This window comes from Cyanistes caeruleus, chromosome 6, assembly GCF_971803275.1.
Source record: "Cyanistes caeruleus chromosome 6, bCyaCae1.hap1.1, whole genome shotgun sequence".
Taxonomy (NCBI): Eukaryota; Metazoa; Chordata; class Aves; order Passeriformes; family Paridae; genus Cyanistes; species Cyanistes caeruleus.
In genome coordinates this window covers 9,028,927-9,045,970 of record NC_141706.1, presented here as the reverse complement: position 1 = coordinate 9,045,970, position 17,044 = coordinate 9,028,927, and the positions used below count along the sequence as shown (strand labels likewise).

Sequence of the window (17,044 nt, the reverse complement as noted above, 5' to 3'; positions counted from 1 at the left end):
GTTGCTAATGCAATTAGTATTTCAGTTGCTTTTAGTGCTATCCCAGTCGCTCGGTGTGTGCCATGATTTATTTTCAATAAACCGGTTTCTTCAATCATTCAGTCATTAATTTACAACAAGCACTGGAGTCTTTTAGTTTCTGCTTTCTCAAATTTTAACCAGATTACAACGGAATAGAAACTGCTTAAACTGAGATCATCCCATAGCACTGAATGCCCTAATCTTGGCTTTTCCCAAGCCAATGTTTAACCCTGGTTTTTCCAAAGTCAGCGTTCCTGCTGAAATCCATCAGAAATACAATTTACTGAGCCTGTAAACTCAGAATAAATAATTTTTCCTCTATGGACTAAGCCTGCAAACTCAGATTCAATATTTTTTCCTGTATGTACTCAGACCATAAACTCAGATTAAATAATTGTTTTCCTCTCACCGGTTCTTTCTGCACATTTTTATGTGGTCTTTGACCCTTCCCGGCACTCTGGGACGTCCCACGCGTGACTGCACAAGTGCCTGTGTGTGGGTAAAGGGCAGCACCAGAGCACTTTTCCAGACACTCCAAATGCCCTGGAGGAAGAGGGAGCCTCGGCCTCCCTTTGTTTCAGGGTTTTCTGCTGCTCCTGTCGGTTAACCATCATAATTAATTAAGATCTATAACATAGCGTGGGTCATACCTATGCCTCAGCAGGCTGCCAGGTACATTTCAGATCTCCTGTTCTCCTCCCACATAATTGCTTATGTAAAAAAAAAAAAAAAAAAAAAAAAATTGTAGCTGCTGGGCAGCCTCTTTTTAAATTTGTTTTTTCTTTATTAATGTGCTCACAGTGGATTGTCTTCACAACAGGAACATCAAACAAACCTCCATAATTGCAAAGTTTGTTATGGGAATATTTCCTCTGCAGCTTGGACAGTCTGTGCCACCCGTGACCACACGTCAGTAGGATTAGGGAAGTCCCAAATTCTGCTTTCTGGAGTTGCACAATGCACATTGTATTTGATGACAGCAGATTTATGTGGGCAGGAGAGGAAACACGGGATTGCATAGCCATGGGGGTCATGTCTTGGTAACCAAGGTGAAGAATTCACCACTCTGCTCTCGTATGGGATTAGGTTCAGCCATTCCTAGATCTTTCCTGTCTCAAATTACTGTTTTAATTTCAACTTTAATTCATATTCCTTTATTCATATCAAATATTCCATTATTCATATCTTCATGGATGGGTTCAGGCCTCCTTTTATCTTGTGCTGCTCTTCATGAAAATGCATTTATAATAAAATCCCTGAATGATTTGGGTTAGAAGGGACCTTAAACATCATCCTGTTCCACCCTTGCCATGTGCAGGGACACCTTCCACTATCCCAGTTTGCTCCAAGCCCCATCCATACTGGCCTTGGACACTTCCAGGAATCCAGGGGCAGCCACAGCTTCTCTGGGAAAGCTGTGCCAGGGCCTCACTACTCTCACAGGGAAGAATTCCCTTCTAAACGTGAAAGTCACTTGATGGAAAGACCAGCCTGATTAAGGCGATGCTTTTAGCAGGCTTCTTTCCAAGAATGCCTGTAAAGCTCTTTAGGAAAAAAAATCTTTACTGTTTAGGAAGAAAATCTTTGCCCTTATTTTAGTGCCTTTTTATCCCCCAACATTCCCAGCTGGCCAGGGCCTGTCCCATCCTCTCAGCAGCATGTGTGGATTTTGAATTCATCCCTCTCAGCTGCTTTCTTGGGCTGAAGTAGAAGCATGTTCATGCTGCCCACAGGCAAAAACAGTGTATTGTCTGCCTACACAAGCTTCAAATTGTTGAAGACAATCCCTGTTTTCCCTTGGATGACATCCCATCAGAAACAATGGAGCAAACGCTCTTGTTGTTTACAGCTTAGCTACTGTACACAGGGCACAGATCTCAAAATCTGCCAAGTTAGGGATAGTAAAGCTGAGTTTTAAGCATGCAAAACTAATCAGAGCTTCTTTGGTGAGTGTCTGCATATGATACAGAAGGCTATTAGGTCAGAGACCAAGATACATCCAAAGGGGAAGTTTCCATGACTCCTACCCCCACTTTAATATAATTTATCCTGACTCTACCCGTGCCCTTCTCATGCATGAGCTCTCCAAAGGGGCAGAAAACAGGACTCCTAAACAAATACTGGACACTATTTGCCCAGATTAAATTCTGAGACATTTTTGCTGATACAGTCCCTGAGCAAAAACCTTGGCATGTGGCTTAGGCATCCAGTTACACCTTCAGCAAGAGGGCTGCCTTGGTGTGAGGAGACAGCCAGAATGCCCAGGAATGCACAAATTTCATTTCTCACCTGTAGAAATGGTTTACCTCCAGCTTTAAAACACTTGATTTTGCTGTGCTGGTTTAATGGCCAGAATAATAACAGATCCAAATTAAAAATCAACAACTGTTCCAGTGAGCAAGAAAGTGCTGAATATACCTCAAATGTAAGATCAACAAAAATACAGTAACCTTTTTTTTCTTTCCCCAAAGCTCAAAGTCCTGTAAATAAGAGAAATTTCATCCAGTCAAATATTTGTTATGGAGAACCTCCACTACATCCACAAATTTCAGTGTCATTCAGCTTCCAGGCTTTATGTAAACACAAAAGCAATCCTAAACTTGGCTCCAAGGTTCATCATGTGTCTGGAAATTTGACACTGATCTCAACTGTGAGTTTTGAAAACTGTTTACTAAAAACATCTGGGCTCCACTTGCTCTGGGAGTTTAACTGAAAACTCCTTCTTGTTGCTCCTTGAGCAAAACACTTGGTGCAAACTTTTCAGTTTATTTCTTTTACGTGCCTGAATTTTTTCCAAGTGGGAAACCCGGGATTTAGGCAACAAGTTTTCTCTGGGTACTTACAGCACAGAATGCAAATGACTGGGGTACACAGAGCTGCTGGTTCCTGGAAACACTCTCCAAAGGGAGACAGACAAAGGATGTTTGAAGTTCTGCTGGGAAATTTGCTTTGGAGACAGAAAACAAAGCTGTTTTTAAACAGGGAAAAAGTCCCAAATGCAGAATAATCTGTAGCTTTGTACTACAAGATTTTGTAGACAAGGGGGATAAAACCTTCTTTAGACAGACAAACTTCTTCTAAGTTGTGACAGAGGATTTTTTCTCTCTGGAGTATTTTTACACACAGTCTAAACAAAATGCTGTAGGAAGTTGCAATTCTCTAATTTTCCCAGAATATCCGTTAATTTATTTTTATTTCTTTTACAAGCCTTGTAAAAATACACTTAGAGCCAAGAGAGTGAGGAAGAACAATGTTAATAATACAGTAATTCTGTCAGCATAGCCAGAAGAAGGATCTGGCGAATTTACTTGGACGCATCATCCCTTTTTAAACTAATTTCCAGACTGACTCCACTGTCTGTGAGGGAAAAGCTCCATCCCTGATTCCAAAGGCAGTCTGTGCCCCAGGTGCACATACAGAAGCTTTCACAACACGGATTAGCCAAGCTGCAAAAGCCACAATAAGTTTGATCTTGACATTCCACCACAGGCCACAACCCACACTATTTGCTCTACTGTCATGATCTTCCCGTGGTGCCATCCACCTCTTTTTTTCCCCTCTTTTAGATTCACAGAATGTTAAAAACAAGGGGGTGGGGATCATGCCTGTCCTGCTTCTGTTGTATTGAACTTTTTCTTCAAATACTGTACAAAAATTGCAAATAGACCACCAATCTAAAGTCAACAAGTACAGGGAAATTTCACAATACACCACAAAAATCACCTCCTTGCCGAGCATGAATTCCCCTGGAAAGCACTGGTGAGTGTCCAATCTCTCATGGATCACCAGGCAGCTTTGATTCTAGATATGTGGCTGAAATGCTTTTTTTTAAGAAAAACCTTTTTTTAAAAAAAGAAGTTTTACTTAGGAGTCAAAAAGACAAACAGGTTTGTCCCTCCTGAAGCCATCAGATAATTCTGTGAGGATGCAGAAGGGTGTTCCTTGGATTTAGTGCAGCATTGAGTTTGAGCAGACACTAAATCTCTGAGAGGAAGCTGCTTTTATACTCAGCCACCCAAGAAGGGATGAGCAGCAAATGCTTTCAAGCATGAGAAGAAGAAACAAGCTTTTACAAGGGGCTGGCAGTTAAAGGACATGCAGCAGCCTGATAAAACACCACAAAAACAAGCAGTGGCCCATGGCTGATCTCTGTTGGGCAGGATGGGCGGGGGGCCACCCCCAAACTGCTGAGCAGGTCTCTCCAGGAACTCATTCCATGGCTCATTCAGATGAAGTGAAGGGATTAAATTGATGTAGAGGGATGTTCTCAGCAGAGGTGAGGCCCAGGGAGAATTTTCTCTAGGAAAAGCTCATTCCTGCTGTGCTGTGCTGTGAGGGGACACTGAATACACTCCTGTGGTCCATGCAGAGGTGCAGCCACAATTCCACAGGTTCCACAGCAACATCCACCTTTCCTGCTGGGTGTAACTTCCTCCTAAGCCATGTTTAGGCCCTTGATATCAAAGTTAAAATACTGAAAAGCAGCTCAAGGGGCTCAAATTTGGCCTAATCCTTTGTGTGCTGCTTGTGGAGCAGCCAGGCAGTGCTGAAGTGTGTTGTCCTGCAAAGTCACATCTGGATGAGCTGGGCACAGCTCCTTCCTCAGGGTGGGGAAGAGATCCAGTGGTGCTTTCCCTGCACAGTGAACAAACTGGGGGGAAAAAAGCAAGGAAATTGCACAGAGAGAGAAATAAAACAGGGAAAATCATCTCTGTTTGGGTAAAAAATGGCTGTGACAATAAATCGGGTTCGACTTCAGGACCACGTTGGAGTGGTTGTGCTCAGCTCAGCAGATGTTGGGCCATGCCCACAGATATCAGCATTTCTATCAGGCAGTAAAGCAAAAAAAGTGGGTGGCAAAGAAGCCACCCACTCTGTGGGACAGGGAGATAACTGGGAAGGGCAGCCACAGGAACCCCTCAGCAATCACACATGGCTGGTTCAGATGCTCTGCTGGACTGGGCAGAGCCCTTAACCCCAGGCAGAACACCCTGGCCTTCTGGGCTCGTGGTCAGTGTCCTGGGACGATGCTCCCATAAAAGCTGTAGAGGCAAAGCCCTCAGACTCCCCTCAGACAGCAGCCAGAGGAATGCTCTGCCTGGCCTCAGGAATCTTCCACCCAGTTGCTTGATGAGTAGCTTGCTCAGTCATGCATGGCCACAAACCTGTCTAAATAGGCAGCGATGACCAAGACTGAAACTCAAATCAGGAACTTTCCAGTCTAACAAGTAAAAAAAAAATAAAAACATTTCCACTCCACATGTACTTAGCACAGGCAAGGCCCTTCCTTGTCTGGTGTTTGGTGCTCTTGGTTCCAAGGGACAGCAGGCTCAGAGGAGAGAAGATAAAACACACCCGCAGCCAAAAAGGCTGCACTCCTCACACAAAGACCAACACATTTCATTTGTCTCTTTTACATGTCTCCAGCCACCCTGCTGACCCCTTAGAGGGTCTCTGCAGGCCATGAACTTAGCAGAAAACAGAATTTGGACCAGTTTCCAGGCCTGGTCTGGCCACTGAATGGGTCTGAAAGCTCCAGAGTTACGAGATACATGGAGGAGCTCAGCGACTTGAGGGCAAAGGGTAATCACAGAGAATTTCACCAAGATGCCAAGACCCTGAAGAACAGGGAGGATGTTCAGTCAGTCCCAGAAGGGAAGAGTTCTCTGACAAAGCATTTCTCCAGTCAGGAGGTGCAGGTTGAGCAATGGGCTGACACCAGCTGAAACAACAGCCTGGGAGGGAGCAGAGGGGTGCAAAACCACGAGGGTATCTCTGAGGTCACCAAGGAAAACAGAGTCTCTGACTAAGAAGAAAAAAGAAGCCAAAATTGCAGCATTGTTACTTAATCCAGGGAACTTTGTTCAACCAAGACCAGCAGGCTCAGCATGACCACACAAAAAAAGCTACCAGCTTTTATTGGAATTCCTGAGTGCCTGTATCCCTGCCTCAGCCTGGTTTAACAAGCAGTGGACTCTGCTTGGAAAAATTCCCACTTTATTCCCTGCCCATGTTTACTCTGATTTACTCTGGAGTCACCAGGCCCTACTTCCCTCAATATAAATATAAATATAAATATAAATATAAATATAAATATAAATAGAAATAGAAATAGAAATAGAAATAGAAATAGAAATAGAAATAGAAATAGAAATAGAAATAGAAATAGAAATAGAAATAGAAATCATTTCAAGATGAACAGGGAGGTTGTAAGCCTCGCAAAGGAGAGTCCAAATCCACTTCCAGAGTTTTCTGCTGGAAGCCCTTCTCCTTCAAATTACCAGCCTTGCTGTGGTGAAAAATTTTGTCATTACAAAATTCCTCAGGTGGGAAGGGTTCAATCCCTTCTTGCTGTATTTCAGAGGCCAGGAAAGCAGGTCAATCCAGAGAAAGGAGCACTTCCTAAACTTATTTCAACCTAAACTGTCACACAGCCACTTCACAGGCCTGCAGTGACAAGGATGGGAACACAGCTGGGAATTGCAGAGATTGGAAAAGAAGGAGAAGGAGAGTGAGAATCTGTGTTTTAACAACCACATTGAGCATAAGAAGCACCAGTGCACAGAAAGGCCAAGGATTAGGAAGAGAAAGTGACATCACCATTACTTTACATCAGTGGAAACTTTCTCTTCTTGTTCCAGGTCCTTCAGAAGTGGCTTTTTCCAGATTAATTGGGAGAAGACAGTTCTACCTTTTCCCCTTATCACCCTCCACCAAAACCAGACACATCTCTCTGTTTCATTTTCAGGAGAAATGTTTCTCATTTCTCTGTTTGAAAGCAGTTCCTGCTTTCCTGTCAGGTGGAAGGATTAGGATTGAGCAACAGCACCTCCAAAAGCAACCAAACCTCGAGGGCAAGGAACTGGGAAGTGGGTGGGATCTCTTCCCAGCCATGACTTTTATTCATCCTCCTCCTGGGAAATGAGGTAACATTCCATTTTCAGACAGAGTGCTTTGCCTGATATCTACAAGAACCAAACTAAGAACATCATGATTCATTTAAAAAGCATCTTTATTTCACCTGCAAAAACTTGTGTTATACCATAAATCAGGGAACAAATGAAAGGTTAATTAGCTGTAATTTCAGTTCAGTTCCTCTGTGAGGGATGCTGTCCTTTACAGCTCTTTCCATGAATATTCCAGGAACTTTGTTATATTCCCATTGTGCACTAAGACTACAGTCAACAAACAGGACACTGAGAGGCTGGTCACAACTGCCAGCACCCTTCCAAGTGACACTTCCACCTCACCTGCCTGCCAGAGGCTGCCTGGGAAGGAAGGAATCTCCCTGCTGTGTCCCAGAGCTCCTCCTGCTCACTGTGATCTGGGAGGGGAAGGGAAAGGAAGGGGAGAGGGGAGGGAAGTGACCAAGAGGAATAGGGATGCTAGGGGAAAATCCTGGGCCTAGAATGTCAGGAGACAGGCAGAGAGCTGGAAGAGGGGTGGAAGGAGAAAGGAACGAGGAAGGAACGAGGAAGGGAAGAGGAAGGGAACCACCGCAGCACTTGGCCTCGTCCCCAGCCACCCGACTCAGCACGGCCTCCCTCCAGGTAGCTCAGAGGAGGCCCGTGGCACCGGAGCGAGGGACAGCCCGCTTGTCCCGGGTTATCCCGTGCTTATCCCGGGGGGGCCCGGCCCGGCCCAGTCGCCACGTGGGGGCGCGCGCGCTGCACTTTCCCCCGCGGGCCAATCACTGCGCGCCGTACTCCGCTGCCCCGGGGCACGCCGGGATTTGTAGTCCCCGTGGCGCGGCGGGACGGCGGAGCGGTGTTTACCGGCGGTTTTTCCGAGGTTCGGCGGGGGCGGCTCCCCCACTATTGTCTCCTCACGGACACTCGAGAACCTGCAGGGAGGTTTCCGCTATCCCGCAGCGCTGGTGGGGCGCAGCACCGCGGGGATCGGGCATCGGTGTCGCGTGGGGATGACGTCAGCGGGAGGCGCGGGCGGGTGTCATGGCCGTGGGGGAGCTGTTGCATTCCAAACCCCCTCCAGCAGGGGAATGAGGGAGGGCGGTGCAAGGGCTGTGTGAAGAGGAACACACATTGAGATAATCCCAGTGGAACCTGTGCCAAACACAAGATGTTGCAGCGGAAGAGTCAAATTGCATCTAAAGTTTTATAAGGAACTGGCATACACACTCTGAAAATTTGGTTCCTCTGAGAAATCACTGATACAGGGCATTTCCAGTGTTTATAAAAGTCCTGATTATCACAAATTTACAGGCTGGTTTGGATCGGGAGGGACCTTGAAAACCATCACTTTGCCTGGGCAGAGACACTTTCCACTATCCCAGGTTTCTCCAAGCCCCATCCAACCTGGCCTTGGATACTTCCAGGGATGGGGCAGTGTGAAAAACGAGGTTCACATGTATTTTTATAGAATTTAAAAGTTTAATAGAAAGACAATTAGGAGATAAAAATAAGGTATACAGATATGGCCGGGTGTCTCTGCATTCAGCCAAGAGAGCACACCTTACTAACAAAGGATTGTCCTTTAAAAACAGAACCTTACTGCATATTCATAAATTCTCATACATGATTCAAACATTCTTCTTAAGTTTTGTATGTTTCTTCGTTTAGTTTTTGGCTCGCCTCCTTCTCAATAGATCAATCTTCTTGGCTTCACTGAGTTTTACATTCCCTGATAACAGAAATGCAATAAATTCCTACCCCAGAGCTCTGGTCACTGCTGTCTTCATCTGGATAAGATAGTTTCAGAATACAGGGGGGTCTTTAACTATCTTTTTCAGTCTTTGGGTTATACAAACAAAAGTAGTTTTTGTTTTAATACCATGCTAAAGCTCAACATATATGTATATTATACTACTATTTCTAAGTTTCATCAATAACAGAAATAAAAGGAACTATATTAATATAACAAAATTTTCTAACCGTATACATATAACATTCATTTTAATATTTGCGAAAAGCCAACAATATGATATGTATTTATAACAGGGAGCCACAGCTTTCCGTGGAAATCCATTCCAGTGCCACACCACCCTCACAGGAAAGATTTTGTTTTTCCCAATATTCCATCTAAACCCACCTTCTAACAGTTTGAAGCCATTCCCGCTTGTCCTGTCACTCCAGGCCCTTGTCCAAAGTCCCTCCCAGCTCTCCCTGAGCCCTTTTCATCACTGGAAGGGACTCTAAGGTTTCCCTGGAGCCTTCCCTTCTTCAGGCTGGACATTCCCATAACCACCAACAAGCATTTCAGAATTAAGCAGAAATAAAAACCTAATTATGTTGTGTGAAGGCAAACAAGGGCTTGTGGTCTAGAGGTAAAAAGATAAAATGGAAAAATAATAAAAGTATTGAAATCGTCAAGAAAGCAGGATGAGAATAGGTCTGAAAGATGTTTGGTGACAGCAGAACAGGCCATAAATGTACGATAAAATATATATAAATTATATTCCTTTCTCTATGGAGGGGTGGCAGGGCTGGCAAACAAAGTAAGTATTTTCCCTGTACAAAAGCTTTTAGTTTTCCAAGTTTAAAATTAAATGTCACATCTGATTTTTGGGATTTCTCACAAATATTTTGTGCATTTACTTTCCAGAGTAATTCATGGAAAGCAAGCCATGACCATTGTTTTTAAATATTCAAACCCAAATATCTTTAGATTTTCCGAGCAATTCCCCTCACAATTCTTTGTTACCTGAAACTTGAATTTGAATAGGACTCAGTCTGCTAGAAAAGGAATTCTGGGTATTATTTTACCCTTCCAAGGAAAAGCATGTAATTTAACTCTAACTTTGCAGAAGTTAATGCACATTTATGCTGATGCCAGAATAAATTCTAGGCAGGGCAGAGAAAGAAAGCCTGAATGAGCAGTATACATTCCAAAATTTCAGGTGGTTACCCTTGAGTGTGATAACAACTAAATAAATGTGATAAATGTGTCTAAAATGGGATTAATAAACAACCAGATTTTTACCACCCCCAAAAGGGATAAATTTCTTCTCAATATCCAATCTAATCCTTCCCTCCTTCATCTTAAAGCCATTTAAATCCAAGTGTTTAAAGGGTGGCCACAGGGAGGACAAAGTCTCTTCACAAGGAGCCTTGATTCTATGAATCCATTTTTTTGTATAAGAATTAAAAAATAGGGAGGAAAGGGAAGAGAAAATAGCGTGAAAATTACACACCAATTGCAACTTTGTTTTGATTCCCAAAGTCCTGGGAATTTTAAAGCCAGAACCATAGCCCAGCCTGAATTTCACAAGTGGATGCTGTTTTTAAAGGAGGAAAAGAAATAATTCAGATCCTCTTTTATGTTGCATAGTTGCATAACTGGCAGCACCACACCAAAAAAATAAGGGGGAAAATCTGCCCTGGTTTGAATGCAAGTAATAAAATCCACACATATATAATATAGTTGGACTGTGCTTAAGGAAAACAAAACAAAAAAAAGCTTTTTTTTTTTTGAAGGCACGTCAAGAATTACAGGAGTCTTTTATGTTTAGGAATAGATAAATGAAAATGGTCTCTCACTTCCCTTTATTATTTATTATTAACCAAATAATAGGTGAAATCTGATTTTCAGTGGCAAAAACGAAGTGGAAATACACAGAAGATCATTCATATGGGAATTTCATCGATAGAGTATTTTTCCTCGATTTATTTGGTGCTGTCTGTACTCCCACTTCCCGTTCCAACAGGGCAGCTCCACTTCTAGGAATATGAGAGGAGCTCCGTGGCGATGAGTCAGTCCAGGGGTATTGATTTTCGAGAGCAGCCAAAAATAGACACTCAGGGAAAGGGGAGCAGAAACTGGGTGAGTGTATTACGATCCTTCCCTGCTAAATTTTTCCAGTGCTGCCAAAGAAAATCACAGCTGTCTCCTTCCAGTGTTAGAGGTTACTGGGCGTGAGGAAAATGAAAGAGGATATCTTGGTTTTGAGGAATATTTAGCGATCAGCACCTCGATTCATGACGGGATGATACAGCTGATAATAAAGAGTGAACGTCTAATGGACACTTCCAGAGATGAGGCAGCCACAGCTTCTCTGGGAAAGAACAAGAAAAGAAGGAACACATTCCTTGCTAAATTACCCAATAACTCTATCCCAGGTTTTGCTGTGAGCCTTGTTTGGTCCACTGGCAGCAAACGGCTCCTGACAGTGGATCTTTTTGGGATCACATAGCTCTGGTGGGGGGAGAGGGAGGGAACTGTAGCAGAATTAGACTTGATAATCCAACCTTTCCACCTTCACAAGCCAGGAGAGGCATCAAAATTTCCCATCTGGACACACACTGGAAATCAGGCTCTTGTTTGGCACCTTGGAATTTGGATGCTTCTTTTAAAAGGCATCAAGAGCTTGGAATTGCACACAAGCTGACACCCATCCTTAGGCATCTGTCCTCCCAGCTACATTTAGGTTCTATAGCCTCTGAAAAGAGGAGTATTCTTCAGTCCTGCAGGGAGCAGCCACCCAAGGCCCTTCATCCTCACAAGCCCTTTTAGGCATCCTGAAGAAGACTCTAATGATCTTAAAACATTCTTAGGAAGCTCCTGGTGGACCTCCCTCATCCTTCTTACAAGCCCCTGAGAGCATCTTCACAGGCACTGAGGTGGAGAAAACTCTCCTCCTTTTTTAAAAAAATGAATACTTCCAAAGTGTTAGAACTTCTCCACACCTTGGTAGGAGAATTCACAGCTTTGCCAGCAGCTGCTCCTGGACAACAGCTTGTGGTTGGCAGACAATCCCTCAGAACCTTGTGAAAGTGCCTGCAACATCCCAAGGATCCATCCTGCTGCCCCCCCCCCCCCCCCCGCCACCTCCAAAGGGGCCATCAACAGCCTGGAACAGATTCCGGGTTCCAGGGGTTCTAGTCAGAAGTAAAGTTGTGCATAAAGACAAATCCAACTCCTGTGCCCTGGTTGTGCTGCCATTCAGAGCCCTGGGAGAGCTGGAATAAGGATTTTTTTTTTTTTTTGGCAGATGAATTGCTTCATAAATATCCTGCTCACAGTTGTAATCTCATTCACACTGATGAATTTTCTTGCATTTCAGACACCTTAAAGGTACAGTTAATACGAGGTCCCATCACAGAATGAAAGTATTTAAAAATTCAGAGCCAATAAAAGAGATTTTATTAAATCGATCTCATCAGAAACTTTGGGGGTCAATCAAGTGAGAATAATCTCAGCATTTTTATGGGATGGTTTATTATTTCTCTACAAAGAAGAGAGGTGGTGAAGAGAGGGGCGAGATGTAGGAAGCAGCATCACCTCTCCTTCCATTAGGATTTGATGCAGCAAGGAAAAAAAATGGGAAAAAGGAAAAATGTAGTAGCAAAAATGTCTCCAGAGATGGAACTCTGAGATTCCAGCAAACAACAGACACCCAAAAAGGAGAGAGAGAGAGACGAGAGAGATTTCAGGGCTGATCCATAAAACATAATTTAATATGTTTGGAGTTTAATTTTGAAAGGGATATAAACTGCTTTTATATGGTGTATCTAAGTGTGCCTGAATACCAATTCCCAGAATTCCTACCCCAAAATATGCATCCAGCACCTGCCTGCTCTCACCTCAGCTTCGTCAGTGGTCAGTGGAAAACAACATTCCCAGCTGGACTCTTCTCCTCCTGTGAAAATGACCTAAAGCTGTGCCATGGAATTCTGGAAGTGCGCAGCTCTCCCTTCTGACTGCAGAGGGAGCCAAAAGAAGAAGTTTTCAGCCCAGAGGAGGAGTTTTGAGCTCAGAAAGATGAATTTGAATTCCAGCATCTAATTTTTAGATGTCTAAAAGTTAGAGAAGACCAAACTAGTCGCACACTGTAGTTTCTACCCAGCTGATGGTGGAGACTGAGTGAGGTTTTCTTGTCTTGTTAAAGCCCTTCTCACCTGGCTGATCATTGTTTTTACGGCACATTTTACCTCTTTGTTCCTGAGGCTGTAGATGATGGGATTTAGGAGCGGGGTGAGCATTCCATAGAGCATGGACACGACCCTATCCCGATGTGGCGAGTAGGTGAAGGAAGGGCGGACGTAGGTGCAGATGGTGGTCCCATAGAAAAGGCAAACTACGGTCAGGTGAGAACCACACGTGGAGAAAGCCTTGTGCCAGATCCCAGGGGAGTTCCTGGCCAGGATTTCCAGGAGGATATAGATGTAAGAGACCACAGTGACCACGCAGGCACTGCACCCCAGCACCCCGGCCACCACCAGGATCACCAACTCCCTGCTGTGGGTGGACGAGCAGGAGAGGGCCAGCATAGGAGGAATGTCACAGTAATACTGCTGGATTTTGTTAGGACCACAAAAAGAGAGTGTGAAAACCAGAGAGGTGTGCAGCAGGGAGTTCAAAAGCCCTGTTGCCCAGGTACCCATGGCCAGCTGAGCACACAGCTTCGTGCTCATAATGCTCGGGTACCTCAGGGGGTGGCACACAGCCACGTAGCGGTCGTAGGCCATCACAGTCAGGAGGAAAATCTCTGTCCCCACCACATCAATGAGGGAAAAGTGCTGGAACAGGCAGCCAAAGAAAGAAATCTCTTTGTGCTCCAGCAGCAAGGCCTTCAGCATCTTGGGCACGGTGATGGTGGGACATAAGAGATCCAGCAGGGATAAATTGCCAAGGAAAAAGTACATGGGGCTGTGCAGGTGGGAGTCAGTGCTAATGGCAACAAGGAGCGTGATGTTGCCTGCCATGGTGGCCAAATAAATGAGCAGAAACAGCACAAAGAGAAGCAAACGGATTTCTGGAGCATCAGAGAGGCCCACAAAAACAAATTCGGATACTGTTGAGAGGTTGACCTTCTGCATCATTGTGGGAATGAGACAGAGGTTTCCCTGGAATAAAGAAGGTGTAAATTAATCACAATTTCATTCCCCATTTTAAATATTGTGAGGAGATTTTTGTCCATTTTGAAGTTCAAAACCATTTCCAAGCATTGCCACACTCAAAATATAATTTTTACCCACATATTCCTGATGCAAAAGGCAAAATGTAGGTATTACACTTCACATTATCACATTATCATTACATTATCACTTTTCGATAATCCAAAATGTTAGTTTTTACAAGTTGCCACCTCAGACTGAAGAGCTGAAAGTTGAAGTTACCTTCCCTGTGGTGTCCAGATTGGACACAGCCCCAGGCAACACCATGGGGCTTTCAAGCTTCTCTGAGCAAGGGGAGTGTGGTATAGATCCCTGAAATTCCTTTCAACATAAACTGTTTAGTGTTATTATCACTAAAAGAGTCTAGATTAGTAACTGAAGCTAAAACTTACTTTTTAATGGAGTAATGCTGTTAGAGAAGAATTAAATCTCTCATAATCAGTTGATAGATGGATTTTGGGGTTTTTTTTTCAGCTTTCGGATGGGGCTTGGAGCTACCTAGTCTAGGGGAAGGTGTCCCTGCCCATGGCAGGGGGTTGGAATCAGCTGAACTTTAAGGTGCTTTCCAACCCAAACCATTCTATGATTCTGTCATTAAAAAAAAAGTTACAATTTGGCATCCCATTAAAGACCTCCCAGTTTTCTATAAATTCTACCCTACAGACATCTGTAATACCATTGGTACTTCTAGCATCTATCTGGGCTTTCCCCCATCCCCTTTCCCCAATTCAAAGAAGTCTAAATGTGGCATTAAAGGATCTTCCTATTTACCCTGCTCCATGGAATGTAGCTCAGTATTTACAGTGAGGATTTACGTACCAGCCCTGTAGGGAAGGAAAGCAAAGTTCAGTCTGAGTGCCTCCTTTTCAGGAGACTTTTGGATTGATTTTGAGATGGTGGGAATATTGTACCACATTCTCATTTGTAAGAGATACAGAGATAAATAGATTGATGAAATATTTCATCTGGCCAGGCTCCTCTGTGGTCTCATGTTCTCCCAAAAGGTTGAGAGGGAGCAAAGTCAGGGCTTAAACTACCTGAGAAATAGTTAACTCAGCAGAAATAAAAGGGATACCACTTACGCATAAAATGGGGAGCTCATCATGTGAAATAGCACAGAAACAACACAGAAATACTCACTGCTACACAGAATTAATTGCAGGTGATTTATAGTTGTCTGTATCTCCAGGAAACAAAACAATCCTTTTCTTCTTTCTATATTTTTATGTGACTTAAAAATTATTTTGCTCATAAGGATGAGATGAATCCCGATAGAGCAGTGCTGGAATATTCACACAGAGACCTGCCAGCACTGGCACAAGGGCTGGCTTGGCTGCAGGAGTAGGCACCTCTCTTCTTTAATGAGTATTTATAAATATGAGGGAGTGTCTGGGGACAAGTGCGTCTGACACTTTTTTTGGATGTTCCCTTAATTGCATGTATGAGGGGGTTTTCAGCACATTGCCAAAAGAGGCTGGAAATTGAAGGAACCGAAATTACCAGCACAACTTTGAAGATCTAACAAAAATTCCCCTCTGGTTCCATTAAGCATCCATGTGTGATTTATGGGAGTGCCACTTCCCATGTGATGTCCAGGACTGGGAACAGGTCTGTTCCTATTCCAGCAATACATGACCATAAATTCTGCGCTGTTCACATGAAGGACTCTGGCTGTCCATCATTCTTCCAGCCTGTTTGCTGTGTTTGCAAACTCCTGGAGAATTAAAGATTCTGCATCTTACATGGGCAAAGAGTGATAGGGCAGGAGGGAATGGTTTTTAACTAAAAGGTGAGAGATTTAGATTGGATATTAGGGATTAGAATATCCACTGTGAGAGTGGTGAGGCCCTGGCACAGGTTCCCTGGGAAGTTGTGGATGCCCCATCCCTGGAAGTGTCCAAGGGTTTGGAAGACCTAGGATAGTGGAAGGTGTCCCTGCCCATGGCAGAAGGTGGAACAACATGAACTTTAAGGTCCATTTCAACCCAAACCATTCCAGGACTCTATAAACTGGAATTCCCCAAGGGTCACACAGCACAGGCCTATCCTGCCATGGGAGTGCAGAGCTGTGGCTGGAATAAATCCCTATGGTCCAGACCTTTCCCTGTGTGCTGCAGTTCGCCCAAGGACCATCATGCATCACACTTCTCATGGAGTTTTGCAATAAACCCAGATGCCAGAAAGAGATACAGCAAAAAGATCCATCCCTCACCTCTCCCTTCCAAGCCAAATCATTCTGTGATTCTGTTCCACTCATAAATGTTTCTTTTGGGATGGGATGCATTAGCCTCCTCAAGGTGCCAGGCACTCAGGCTCTCAACTCACATCTAAGTTGACTATTTGCAGGTATAATCTTAGCTGGGTTGTTACAGGTAGAAACATAAGATAGTTTTTGAAATGTTCTGCCTCAGGGTAAATAAATAAAAATTATATTGCATTACATTTTATTATTAACATTAATTTAAAAAAAACCAACACCCCTGAACAAATAACAACAAAAAAATCTCTATTTGCAGAATCCAGATGTGCACTAATTGATATTCTGGATTAGACCCCTCTTTCCCTGTTGCCCACCCCTCCCTGCCATCCCCACTGTGATACACCAAAGTTATTTGATTTTGTCCACTTCTGGAACTACCCAGCTTTGTAATTTTTTTGAGATTTCCATCTAGGAATGCTTATGATAAGCTCAGACTGATTAGAGTCTACTGAAAATGCTCCCTTTTCTCTGATGTCCATTTGTGTTTCAATCTCGTAGTCTTTAAATAAAACTGATTAGCCTGGGATCTCTTCAGTCTTCTTGGGATTTAACAAAAGCATTGTATAGATCCTGCCAGTTCTCAAAGGATTTTTTTTCCCCTTTGAGGCCATTTTTCACTGTCCTCTAGGCGAGGGAAATAAATCTGAGGGTGAGCTCATAGAGCCAATAATTTCCAGGAGAGAAAGAACTTGGGATTTTAATGGTGCGCAGTGGACCCAATTTATACATAGGGACAAACTCAGCTGCTAAAGCTGCACCTTTGCAATTTGTCAGGCACCAACTTTTTAACAGCATCTTCTGAGGCCTTGTTAAAGTCATCCCAAGATGTTTCCAGGGGAGAAAAATCAATTCTATTAAATTGTTTGTCTTCATGGAATGGTTTGGCTTGGAAAGGACTTTAAAGCTCATA

At 43.7% G+C, this 17,044-nt stretch overlaps 1 protein-coding gene across 1 annotated transcript; it reads right to left on the bottom strand.

Annotated features, from left to right (window-relative positions):
* Positions 1-7,015: 7,015 nt before the first annotated feature.
* On the bottom strand, positions 7,016-13,828 carry LOC111930432 (olfactory receptor 5V1-like). The gene has a single exon (XM_086892476.1). It carries the CDS (start codon positions 13,797-13,799, stop codon positions 12,816-12,818), a length of 984 nt encoding a protein of 327 aa, XP_086748602.1. The 5' UTR covers positions 13,800-13,828; the 3' UTR covers positions 7,016-12,815.
* Between the last annotated feature and the right edge of the window lie 3,216 nt (positions 13,829-17,044).